The 13,471-nt window shown below is 43.5% G+C and overlaps 1 protein-coding gene across 6 annotated transcripts in view; it reads left to right on the forward strand.

The window, feature by feature from the left end:
• Positions 1-13,471, forward strand: part of abch1 (ATP-binding cassette, sub-family H, member 1) — a 51,043-nt gene that overhangs the window by 15,325 nt on the left and 22,247 nt on the right. For all 6 annotated transcript variants that reach the window (XM_042315636.1, XM_042315637.1, XM_042315638.1 and 3 more), the window contains 6 exons: positions 168-261; positions 7,747-7,821; positions 10,617-10,797; positions 11,152-11,248; positions 11,827-11,995; positions 13,346-13,446. In XM_042315636.1, the coding sequence (XP_042171570.1) occupies positions 168-261; positions 7,747-7,821; positions 10,617-10,797; positions 11,152-11,248; positions 11,827-11,995; positions 13,346-13,446 (717 nt within the window). The remainder of the gene's footprint in view (positions 1-167; positions 262-7,746; positions 7,822-10,616; positions 10,798-11,151; positions 11,249-11,826; positions 11,996-13,345; positions 13,447-13,471) is intronic.

A 13,471-nucleotide genomic window follows, 5' to 3' on the forward strand; every position in this document is an offset into this window, starting at 1 on the left:
TATAGTGCACTACCAGGGCTCATAGAGCTCTGGTAAGTAGTGCCCTTTATAGTGCACTACCAGGGCTCATAGAGCTCTGGTAAGTAGTGCCCTTTATAGAGAATAGGGTGCCATTTGGGACCATAGGATGTTGCCCTTAAACTGAGTTGTGTCATGTGTCCCTGTAGGATCTGGCAGCATCTAGTAGAGATTGTGAAAACTGGAAAAGTATCAGTCGTCATCACCACTCACTACATAGAGGAGGCCAGGCAAGCCAACGTGGTAAGATACAGTCTCTATACATGGTAACTACCTACTGATAGACAACTCCCTACTGATAGACAACTCCCTACTGATAGACAACTCCCTACTGATAGACAGCTACCACTCACTACCTACTGAGGAGGCCAGGCTACCTACTGATAGACAACCCCTACTGATAGACAGCTACCTACTGATAGACAACTCCCTACTGATAGACAACTCCCTACTGATAGACAACTCCCTACTGATAGACAGCTACCTACTGATAGACACTACATAGAGGAGGCCAGGCAAGCCAACGTGGTAAGACACTCAATCTGTCACACACAGTCCTTTTGTCAAATGCTCCTCTGTGAATGCTGTGCCTTGTTGATCTGTTGTCATAAGAGGAAATGGGAAACAGACACAGCTTAACTGACAGTCCCTCCTCAAATACTTTATGAGCAGGCAATTATGAGGTCCCCTCTGCTGAGAAACAATGGGTCCTTTGGTAGTTCCTGTAGTTCTTCTGTGTTTTACCGTTTTAGAAAGGGGGGAGAGGTGCACTATGGGTCTGCGTGTGTGTCACAGCGTCAATGGTCTGGTTGTCTTCAATCAGAACACACTATTCCAGTTGTATACACTATTCCAGTTATATACACTATTCCAGTTTTATTCCAGTTATATACACCATTCCAGTTATACACTATTCCAGTTTTATTCCAGTTATATACACTATTCCAGTTGTATCCGCTATTCCAGTTATATACACTATTCCAGTTGTATACCTATTCCAGTTATATACACTATTCCAGTTGTATACACTATTCCAGTTATATACACTATTCCAGTTGTATACACTATTCCAGTTGTATACACTATTCCAGTTGTATACCCTATTCCAGTTATATACACTATTCCAGTTGTATACACTATTCCAGTTGTATACCCTATTCCAGTTGTATACACTATTCCAGTTGTATACACTATTCCAGTTGTATACACTATTCCAGTTGTATACACTATTCCAGTTGTATACCCTATTCCAGTTGTATACACTATTCCAGTTGTATACACTATTCCAGTTATATACACTATTCCAGTTGTATACACTATTCCAGTTGTATACACTATTCCAGTTGTATGGCCCTCACCATGTTCTCCATCAGACTAGTAGTGTTCATTCCCTATCCTGACGGGTTCAAAGTCTAATGCCTAGGAGCTACTGCTCTGTAAATCTACAGATTAGGTTCCTGTAAAACCTCTTTCCTGGTTTTCCTCTGAGATGATGTTTGTTTCTGAGCAGCCTTTTTCCTCAGTGAGGAAATGAAATGTGATAAGAGTGGTGAAGGGGACAGACATGAAGGATGTGGTACTGAGGGATGTTTTGGTCCTGTACCCCATGAACTACAGTACTGAGGGATGTTTTGGTCCTGTACCACATGAACTACAGTACTGAGGGATGTTTTGGTCCTGTACCACATGAACTACAGTACTGAGGGATGTTTTGGTCCTGTACCCCATGAACTACAGTACTGAGGGGATGTTTTGGTCCTGTACCACATGAACTACAGTACTGAGGGGATGTTTTGGTCCTGTACCCATAGACCATGAACTACAGTACTGAGGGATGTTTTGGTCCTGTACATGAACTACAGGGATGTTTTGGTCCTGTACCACATGAACTACAGTACTGATGTTTTGGGATGATTTTGGTCCTGTACCACATAGACCATGAACTACAGTACTGAGGGATGTTTTGGTCCTGTACCACATGAACTACAGTACTGAGGGGATGTTTTGGTCCTGTACCACATAGACATGAACAGTACTGAGGGATGTTTTGGTCCTGTACCACATGAACTACAGTACTGAGGGATGTTTTGGTCCTGTACCACATGAACTACAGTACTGAGGGATGTTTTGGTCCTGTACCACATACCACATGAACTACAGTACTGAGGGGATGTTTTGGTCCTGTACCACATGAACTACAGTACTGAGGGATGTTTTGGTCCTGTACCACATGAACTACAGTACTGAGGGGATGTTTTGGTCCTGTACCACATGAACTACAGTACTGAGGGGATGTTTTGGTCCTGTACCACATAGACCATGAACTACAGTACTGAGGGATGTTTTGGTCCTGTACCACATGAACTACAGTACTGAGGGATGTTTTGGTGCTGTACCACATGAACTACAGTACTGAGGGATGTTTTGGTCCTGTACCACATGAACTACAGTACTGAGGGGATGTTTTGGTCCTGTACCACATGGACTACAGTACTGAGGGATGTTTTGGTCCTGTACCACATGAACTACAGTACTGAGGGATGTTTTGGTCCTGTACCACATGAACTACAGTACTGAGGGATGTTTTGGTCCTGTACCACATGAACTACAGTACTGAGGGATGTTTTGGTTCTGTACCACATGAACTACAGTACTGAGGGATGTTTTGGTTCTGTACCACATGAACTACAGTGCTGAGGGATGTTTTGGTCCTGTACCACATGAACTACAGTACTGAGGGGATGTTTTGGTCCTGTACCACATAGACCATGAACTACAGTACTGAGGGATGTTTTGGTCCTGTACCACATGAACTACAGTACTGAGGGATGTTTTGGTCCTGTACCACATGAACTACAGTACTGAGGGGATGTTTTGGTCCTGTACCACATGAACTACAGTACTGAGGGGATGTTTTGGTCCTGTACCACATGAACTACAGTACTGAGGGGATGTTTTAGTCCTGTACCACATGAACTACATTACTGAATACTACAGTATTTACATGCCTTATTTGTTCATATCTGCTTAGAGCTTCATTTGAGCAAACTGGTTGTTTAAGATCCATATGCTTGCTCATATTGTATTCTTAACAGATTCATGAACAAATTCATGAGCAGATTCATGAACAGATTTCGTGAACAGATTTCGTGAACAGATTTCATGAGCAAATTCATGAGCAGATTTCATGAACTGATTCGTAAGCTGATTCATAAGCAGATGAAAAAAAACATACAGTTAGAATATACAGTAGATGGTCTGTAAATAACTGATGTGAATATGTATGTAACTGTTTTCTTCATCTGAAGGAGAGGCGGACCAAAATGCAGCGTGGTGGTTATTCATGTTTTTAATAAAGACAACTATACATGAAATAACTAACAAAACAAGAAATGTGAAAACCCAAAACAGTCCTATCTGGTGCAAACACAGAGACAGGAACAATCACCCACAAACACACAGTGACACCCAGGCTACCTAAGTATGATTCTCAATCAGAGACAACTAATGACACCTGCCTCTGATTGAGAACCATACTAGGCCGAAACATAGAAATACCCAAATCATAGAAAAACAAACATAGACTGCCCACCCAACTCACGCCCTGACCATACTAAATCATGACAAAACAAAGGAAATAAAGGTCAGAATGTGACAATGTACAGAAAACCAAAGGAGAAAGTCTTCACAGTATATCTGGTTATTTGCCTCAATGGGCCCTGGTCAAAAGTAGTGCACTAAATAGGGAATAGGGTGCCTTTTGGTACGCGCTTTAGATGTCCTTTATAATACAGATCTAAGATCAGATTACATTTAGCCCCCATAGAGCTGTATCAATATAGGGTTGGAACATATCTGACCCTGTGTCTGAGGTATCAGTGGTTAGTGGTAACGTCTGCCTACTGTATTCCATCCCCTCTGACCTATTACCACGAGACAGACATTTAGACAACTTCTGCCTACTGTATTCCATCCCCTCTGACCTATTACCACGAGACAGACATTTAGACAACTTCTGCCTACTGTATTCCATTCCCTCTGACCTATTACCACGAGACAGACATTTAGACAACTTCTGCCTACTGTATTCCATTCCCTCTGACCTATTACCACGAGACAGACATTTAGACAACTTCTGCCTACTGTATTCCATCCCCTCTGACCTATTACCACGAGACAGACATTTAGACAACTTCTGCCTACTGTATTCCATACCACGAGACCCCTCTGACCTATTACCACGAGACAGACATTTAGACAACTTCTGCCTACTGTATTCCATCCCTCTGACCTACCACGAGACAGACATTTAGACAACTTCTGCCTACTGTATTCCATTCCCTCTGACCTATTACCACGAGACAGACATTTAGACAACTGCCTCTGTATTCCATCCCCCTACTGACATTTATTCCATTCCATCCCTCTGACCTATTACCACGAGACAGACATTTAGACAACTTCTGCCTACTGTATTCCATTCCCTCTGACCTATTACCACGAGACAGACATTTAGACAACTTCTGCCTACTGTATTCCATCCCCTCTGACCTATTACCACGAGACAGACATTTAGACAACTTCTGCCTACTGTATTCCATCCCCTCTGACCTATTACCACGAGACAGACATTTAGACAACTTCTGCCTACTGTATTCCATTCCCTCTGACCTATTACCACGAGACAGACATTTAGACAACTTCTGCCTACTGTATTCCATTCCCTCTGACCTATTACCACGAGACAGACATTTAGACAACTTCTGCCTACTGTATTCCATTCCCTCTGACCTATTACCACGAGACAGACATTTAGACAACTTCTGCCTACTGTATTCCATCCCCTCTGACCTATTACCACGAGACAGACATTTAGACAACTTCTGCCTACTGTATTCCATCCCCTCTGACCTATTACCACGAGACAGACATTTAGACAACTTCTGCCTACTGTATTCCATCCCCTCTGACCTATTACCACGAGACAGACATTTAGACAACTTCTGCCTACTGTATTCCATCCCCTCTGACCTATTACCACGAGACAGACATTTACATCTGAGTAATTTAGCAGATGTTGTTATCCAGAGAGATGGATCAGTTCTCACTTCTCTATTGTAGCCAGTTCCATTGTCCTGCTGAACCACTAAGGCAGAAGTGAAAGTAGTGTGAAGTGCATAGTACTGTATTCTGCATTTAGCTTCTCACACTCAACACAGATCTGACTGGAAACACACTGATAAGACTCTCTATGTTCCAAATGGCACCATATTATTATTATTATAGTGCACTACTTTCTACCAGGACCCATAGGGCTCAGGTTAAAAGTAGTGCACTATATAGGGAATAGGGTGCAATTTGGGACACAGAGGTTCCTTGTACCACCTGTGTAATGTATTCAAACTGTATTTAGGGCACATTCTATCACCACAAAGTGTGTTCTACAGTTCTACCTCTATGTTCTACTCAACAGTTCTACCTCTGTGTTCTAGTCTACAGTTCTATCTCTGTGTTCTACTCTACAGTTCTACCTCTGTGTTCTAGTCTACAGTTCTACCTCTGTTCTAGTCTATAGTTCTACCTCTGTGTTCTACTCTACAGTTCTACCTCTGTGTTCTACTCTACACTACTACCTCTGTGTTCTAGTCTACAGTTCTACCTCTGTGTTCTAGTCTACAGTTCTACCTCTGTTCTAGTCTATAGTTCTACCTCTGTGTTCTACTCTACAGTTCTACCTCTGTGTTCTACTCTACAGTTCTACCTCTGTGTTCTAGTCTACAGTTCTACCTCTGTGTTCTACTCTACAGTTCTACCTCTGTGTTCTAGTCTACAGTTCTACCTCTGTGTTCTACTCTACAGTTCTACCTCTGTGTTCTACTCTACAGTTCTACCTCTGTGTTCTAGTCTACAGTTCTACCTCTGTGTTCTACTCTACAGTTCTACCTCTGTGTTCTAGTCTACAGTTCTACCTCTGTGTTCTAGTCTACAGTTCTACCTCTGTGTTCTAGTCTACAGTTCTACCTCTGTGTTCTACTCTACACTACTACCTCTGTGTTATATTCATCCATAAGAACTCATGGCTTCATTATAAACATCTTGTTGGTCATCAGTTTGTCAATGGCCCAATGCAGATAACAACATCAACAAATACCTAATTAGACCTAATGCTTTCTAGTAAACCGGGGAGAATAATCAAACTATTGATAACTGAGATCAGATCGTAATTTAACCGTGATTGCAAGAACGCTTACAAAACAGAGTTCCAATTTAAATACTTGTGAGGTAACAACAACGCTCACTAACTTAAAAAGAAAACTATACTAAGACAATAACATGTAAGAGAAAGAATACCCTACCTTGGTTAAATGACAGACTGGTAAAATCAGGGTTTAATAGAAAGGAAGAAATCACTAAAAACATGTGGACAGAAATCTGTTCAGAGAGCTGAGAAACAAGGTCATCTCCAGCTACAAGGTCATCTCCAGCTACAAGGTCATCTCCAGCTACAAGGTCATCTCCAGCTACAAGCTACAAACATCTCCAGCTACAAGGTCATCTCCAGCTACAAGCTACAAACATCTCCAGCTACAAGGTCATCTCCAGCTACAAAGTAATCTCCAGCTACAACGTCATCTCTAGCTACAGGGTCATCTCCAGCTACAAGGTCATCTCCAGCTACAAGGTCATCTCCAGCTACAAGGTCATCTCCAGCTACTCATCTCCAGCTACAAGGTCATCTCCAGCTACAAGGTCATCTCCAGCTACAAGGTCATCTCTAGCTACAAGGTCATCTCCAGCTACAAGGTCATCTCCAGCTACAAGGTCATCTCCAGCTACAAGGTCTCCAGCTACAAGGTCATCTCCAGCTACAAGGTCATCTCCAGCTACAAGGTCCATCTCCAGCTACAAGGTCATCTCCAGCTACAAGGTCATCTCCAGCTCATCTCCAGCTACAAGGTCATCTCCAGCTACAAGGTCATCTCCAGCTACAAGGTCATCTCCAGCTACAAGGTCATCTCCAGCTACAAGGTCATCTCCAGCTACAAGGTCATCTCCAGCTACAAGGTCATCTCCAGCTACAAGGTCATCTCCAGCTACAAGGTCATCTCCAGCTACAAGGTCATCTCCAGCTACAAGGTCATCTCCAGCTACAAGGTCATCTCCAGCTACAAGGTCATCTCCAGCTACAAGGTCATCTCCAGATAAGACAATCAACAGACAACTTCTTCATAAATGAGGTGAAAGGTGATTTGGAAAAACAGACAGTTTAACAGGAGAGACACGTTTAAGGGAGATATACAACTGGAAGGTGATGGAAGATTGATAGAGGATAGCTACTCTCTAGCCACTATTTTAATCATGTCTTTATTCAGTTTACAGTGAGAAAGTTATGTATCACCCAATGTGGTGACTTTTCCACAATGTTTGATATGATTCCACGACTGAATCAGGCCCCTCCCTCAGTAGCTACACGGCTCCAGTGTTCACAGAGATAGAACCAACAAGGACATAGGTGACATGATGACTGGGCCTGAGCCTTCACCACCTGACGTTAGTGATATAATTATACCATGAGCAGATATCTCTCCTGTCACACTAAGACCTGTCCTACAGGAACACTCATGACTAAGGCTCTTTCTTAATCTTTCCTTGATTCCTCACGTCCTCTCTCCTCGCCTCCTTCCTCAACTCCATTGTAAATAACCCTGCTGTTTTCTATCTCTCCAGGTGGGTCTGATGAGGAATGGCCGACTGTTGGCCGAGGGACATCCAGAAACCATGATGAAACAGCACAATGCACCGGTGAGTACCCTACAACAGAGTGGACTGCTGACGGAGTAGACTGCTGACGGAGTACACTGCTGACAGGGTGGACTACTGACAGATTGGACTGCTGACGGGGTGGACTGCTGACGGGGTGGACTGCTGACAGAGTGGACTGCTGACGGGGTGGACTGCTGACGGAATGGACTGCTGACAGAGTAGACTGCTGACGGAGTGGACTGCTGACGGGGTGGACTGCTGACGGAATGGACTGCTGACAGAGTAGACTGCTGACAGAGTAGACTGCTGACAGAGTGGACTGCTGACGGAGTGGACTGCTGACGGAGTGGACTGCTGACGGAGTGGACTGCTGACGGAGTGGACTGCTGACGGAGTGGACTGCTGACGGAGTGGACTGCTGACGGAGTGGACCACTAATAAATAGAATTGACATCTATCAGTGTTGAAGTCTAGCATTTTTGTTGGCTAATAGGGTTGTTAGCTTTGTGAAATGTTAACATGTGTTGACTAACAGTGTTGACCCCAAACAGTGTTGATGACTTACCATTTTAACTCTTGACTGTTGCCTTTGTGTCCAGTTTATTTTTTTGGTTTGCTAACAGTAACCCTTTATCACCACTAGACAACAGTAACCCTTTATCACCACTAGACAACAGTAAGCCTTTATCACCACTAGACAACAGTAACCCTTTATCACCACTAGACAACAGTAACCCTTTATCACCACTAGACAACAGTAACCCTTTATCACCACTAGACAACAGTAACCCTTTATCACCACTAGACAACAGTCCTGTTAACAGTAACCCTTTATCACCACTAGACAACAGTAACCCTTTATCACCACTAGACAACAGTAACCCTTTATCACCACTAGACAACAGTAACCCTTTATCACCACTAGACAACAGTAACCCTTTATCACCACTAGACAACAGTAACCCTTTATCACCACTAGACAACAGTAACCCTTTATCACCACTAGACAACAGTAACCCTTTATCACCACTAGACAACAGTAACCCTTTATCACTACTAGACAACAGTAACCCTTTATTTGTCACCACTAGACAACAGTAACCCTTTATCACTACTAGACAACAGTAACCCTTTATCACCACTAGACAACAGTAACTAGACAACCCTTTATCACCACTAGACAACAGTAACCCTTTATCACCACTAGACAACAGTAACCCTTTATCACTACTAGACAACAGTAACCCTTTATCACCACTAGACAACAGTAACCCTTTATCACTACTAGACAACAGTAACCCTTTATCACTACTAGACAACAGTAACCCTTTATCACCACTAGACAACAGTAACCCTTTATCACCACTAGACAACAGTAACCCTTTATCACCACTAGACAACAGTAACCCTTTATCACTACTAGACAACAGTAACCCTTTATCACCACTAGACAACAGTAACCCTTTATCACCACTAGACAACAGTAACCCTTTATCACCTCTAGACAACAGTAAGCCTTTATCACCACTAGACAACAGTAACCCTTTATCACCACTAGACAACAGTAACCCTTTATCACCACTAGACAACAGTAACACTTTATCACCACTAGACAACTGTAACCCTTTATCACCTCTAGACAACAGTCCTGCTAACAGTAACCCTTTATCACCACTAGACAACAGTAACCCTTTATCACCTCTATACAACAGTAACCCTTTATCACCTCTAGACAACAGTAACCCTTTATCACCACTAGACAACAGTAACCCTTTATCACCTCTAGACAACAGTAACCCTTTATCACCTCTAGACAACAGTAACCCTTTATCACCTCTAGACAACAGTAACCCTTTATCACCTCTAGGCAACAGTAACCCTTTATCACCTCTAGACAACAGTAACCCTTTATCAACACTAGACAACAGTAACCCTTTATCACCACTAGACAACAGTAACCCTTTATCACCTCTAGACAACAGTAACCCTTTATCACCACTAGACAACAGTAACCCTTTATCACCACTAGACAACAGTAACCCTTTGTCACCACTAGACAACAGTAACCCTTTATCACCACTAGACAACAGTAACCCTTTATCACCACTAGACAACAGTAACCCTTTATCACTACTAGACAACAGTAACCCTTTATCACTACTAGACAACAGTAACCCTTTATCACCACTAGATAACAGTAACCCTTTATCACCACTAGACAACAGTAACCCTTTATCACCTCTAGACAACAGTAACCCTTTATCACTACTAGACAACAGTCCTGTTAACAGTAACCCTTTATCACTACTAGACAACAGTAACCCTTTATCACCACTAGACAACAGTAACCCTTTATCACCACTAGACAACAGTAACCCTTTATCACCTCTAGACAACAGTAACCCTTTATCACTACTAGACAACAGTCCTGTTAACAGTAACCCTTTATCACCACTAGACAACAGTAACCCTTTATCACCACTAGACAACAGTAACCCTTTATCACCTCTAGACAACAGTAACCCTTTATCACCACTAGACAACAGTAACCCTTTATCACCACTAGACAACAGTAACCCTTTATCACCACTAGACAACAGTAACCCTTTATCACCACTAGACAACAGTAACCCTTTATCACCACTAGACAACAGTCCTGCTGACAGTAGCCCTACATTGACCCTATTGCCTCCTACCATCCACCCACCCACTGTAGACTCCTTCAGCTATGTGAGACTGCTTTCTGTGTTGACTGCTTTCTGTGTTGACCACTGATCATATAAACCCTTGACTGTGTTGTCTATCTCCTCTACTGCCCCATCCACCCACGGCAGACCCTGGAGAAAGCCTTCCTGCAGCTGTGTGAGACCTCAGACCAGGTGGGCTCCAAACACAGCACCTCCCCTCTGGGCGGGGTCCTAGAGTGCAGCCAATCATTCGAGAGCGGCCGGGACGAGAGTCTACCAATCCTGGGAGCCGGATCGGGACCAGTAGAAGAGCTGCCCAAATACTCAGGTAAATGTAGGGTTGTATGGACACTACACTGTATATACTCAGGTAAATGTAGGGTTGTATGGACACTATACTGTATATACTCAGGTAAATGTAGGGTTGTATGGACACTACACTGTATATACTCAGGTAAATGTAGGGTTGTATGGACACTATACTGTATATACTCAGGTAAATGTAGGGTTGTATGGACACTACATTGTATATACTCAGGTAAATGTAGGGTTGTATGGGCACTATACTGTATATACTCAGGTAAATGTAGGGTTGTATAGACACTACACTGTAGACGAACATTGCTGCACATTGCTGCTTGTGTGTGTGTGTGTGTGTGTGTGTGTGTGTGTGTGTGTGTAGCGGACTGGAAGGTACGAGTCAGGCATGTGATGCCAAAGTGGAGGAACATCGCAGCTCTGATTATCAAGACCACGGTGCGGATGAAGAGAATGCCAGGGTGAGGATGATGATGGTGGTGATAGTGATGGTGATAGTGATTTTGGTGGTGATGATGAAGGGGGGTGATGGTGGTGAGGATTATGATGGTTGTGGTGGTGGGGGGGTGAAGGGTGGTAGTGCTAATGGTAGTGGTGGTGATGATGATGAAGGGGGTGATGGTGGTGAGGATTATGATGGTTGTGGTGGTGGGGGGTGAAGGGTGGTAGTGCTAATGGTAGTGGTGGTGATGATGATGAAGGGTGATGATGGTGGTGAGGATTATGATGGTTGTGGTGGTGGGGGGTGAAGGGTGGTAGTGCTAATGGTAGTGGTGGTGATGATGATGAAGGGTGATGATGGTGGTGAGGATTATGATGGTTGTGGTGGTGGGGGGGTGAAGGGTGGTAGTGCTAATGGTAGTGGTGGTGATGATGATGAAGGGTGATGGTGTTTATGAGGATGATAACGATTTTAATGATGGTGGTGGTGAGGATGATGATGAGGAGGAGGCAGAGGATGATGACGAAGAGGAGTAGTAGTAGAATGAGAATGAAAGATTTCCAATAGTATTTGACCCAGTGTCTGGTATCTGTCCAGGTCCCTGTGTTTCCAGTTCCTGCTGCCAGTCATCCAGATCTCTCTGATGTGTCTGTGTATCGGAGGAGACCCCAAAGGAATACAGGTGGCTGTGGTCAACAATGAGACCTCCTCCAGCTCCTATAGCCAATCCCTGCTCTCCTTCCTGGACAACTCCAGCGTGCAACAGGTACTGGACCAATCAACTGGGTGGCATTCATTAGTACATACCGTAGCAAAGCGTTTTGCCACGGAAAAGGAAAAACAAGCGTTTCTTATTGGACAAGTTCAGGTAGTCCCTCCCTGTTTCAGTCTGGAGGCAAACTAAATGTCCGTTTGTTCGGTATTAAGGGGTCAGACAGAGTTTGTTGTGGAGGAGGGGCACGACCTAAAAGAGGAAGTAGGAAGAGTTACACTCTACACTCAGTCCCTGTTTACCTCTAGGTAGCTGGTTTCACTTCTGCTCTGCTCTTTATCATTCCAAAAACACTTTCATGTGCTGTGTGTCTGTACAGAAACAAGCCAAGCACTTTCAGAGCCAACTCCATACTTCACCTTTAAAGGGAATTGTGTCTACCACACTGTCCTCCTGGTCAAAATCCCGTGAACAAAATTACGTCTAAAAGATGTATAGAGTACCACATTATGAGTCATAATACCCATAAAATCTAGCGGTCAAACAGGGAAATGGTTCCAATCATTTTCCCACCATTCATTTTTCCCATAGGGGATTTTAGAAACACTTCGAATAAGGGCTGTGTTTCATGTATTCTTACCCTGGGGTGACGTTTTGATAACCTTGTAAATCTCTTTAGGACTTAAAAAAAAAAGAAAGGTAACCTTTATTTAAACAAGGTGCATTTTGTCTTGCTTTGACTGTGATATGTGATTGTTTATCTACCTTAGTTGAATGCTCTGACTGATCTACCTTAGTTGAATGCTCTGACTGATCTACCTTAGTTGAATGCTCTGACTGAAAGTCTCTCTGGATAAGAGCGTCTGCTGAATTACCAAAATGGAAATCTGGAAATGAACATTATTCTAATGAGCTGCGCCCCCCAAATAAAGACCACATTTGATTGGTCTGAACCGGACCAAATCTTAACCAATCATAATGTCTGTTTCACAAGTGTGGACAGTACAGTAGAGTACAGTGCAGTACTGTACAGTATACTTTTTTGGGACCAAATTGAGTCTGGACCGGATGTGTTTGGACGTTGAAATTAAGGCGTGTACAGAGGTGACCAGAAAACGTTGTCTGTGGTTGTTGAAATCAAAGCCAGGGCAGACGGACCAAATTTCAAAGTAATTTCAACATCAATGGACAAAGGCATTGGACCGTGCTCACTGGGAAGTAGTCCACTAGATGGAGGAATAGGGTGTAACACTGTCCTCCTGGTCAGACTTAGTCCACTAGATGGAGGAATAGGGTGTAACACTGTCCTGCTGGTCAGACTTAGTCCACTAGATGGAGGAATAGGGTATAATTTAAGACCTAGCTATAGTCACTGATGGTGTCCCCTGTCCCTCCCTGCCCTAGGTGAACCTGTCCCATGCTGAGGCTTTTGCAGGGGCCTATAACGGAGAGTACTGGGCCGTCATCGGGTTTGGAAAGAATTTTACCAGCTACCTGACCAAGAGGTGAGACCTACCTCTGGACCTGTCT

Source organism: Oncorhynchus tshawytscha, unplaced genomic scaffold (genome assembly GCF_018296145.1).
Source record: "Oncorhynchus tshawytscha isolate Ot180627B unplaced genomic scaffold, Otsh_v2.0 Un_contig_4883_pilon_pilon, whole genome shotgun sequence".
NCBI classification, from domain to species: domain Eukaryota; kingdom Metazoa; phylum Chordata; class Actinopteri; order Salmoniformes; family Salmonidae; genus Oncorhynchus; species Oncorhynchus tshawytscha.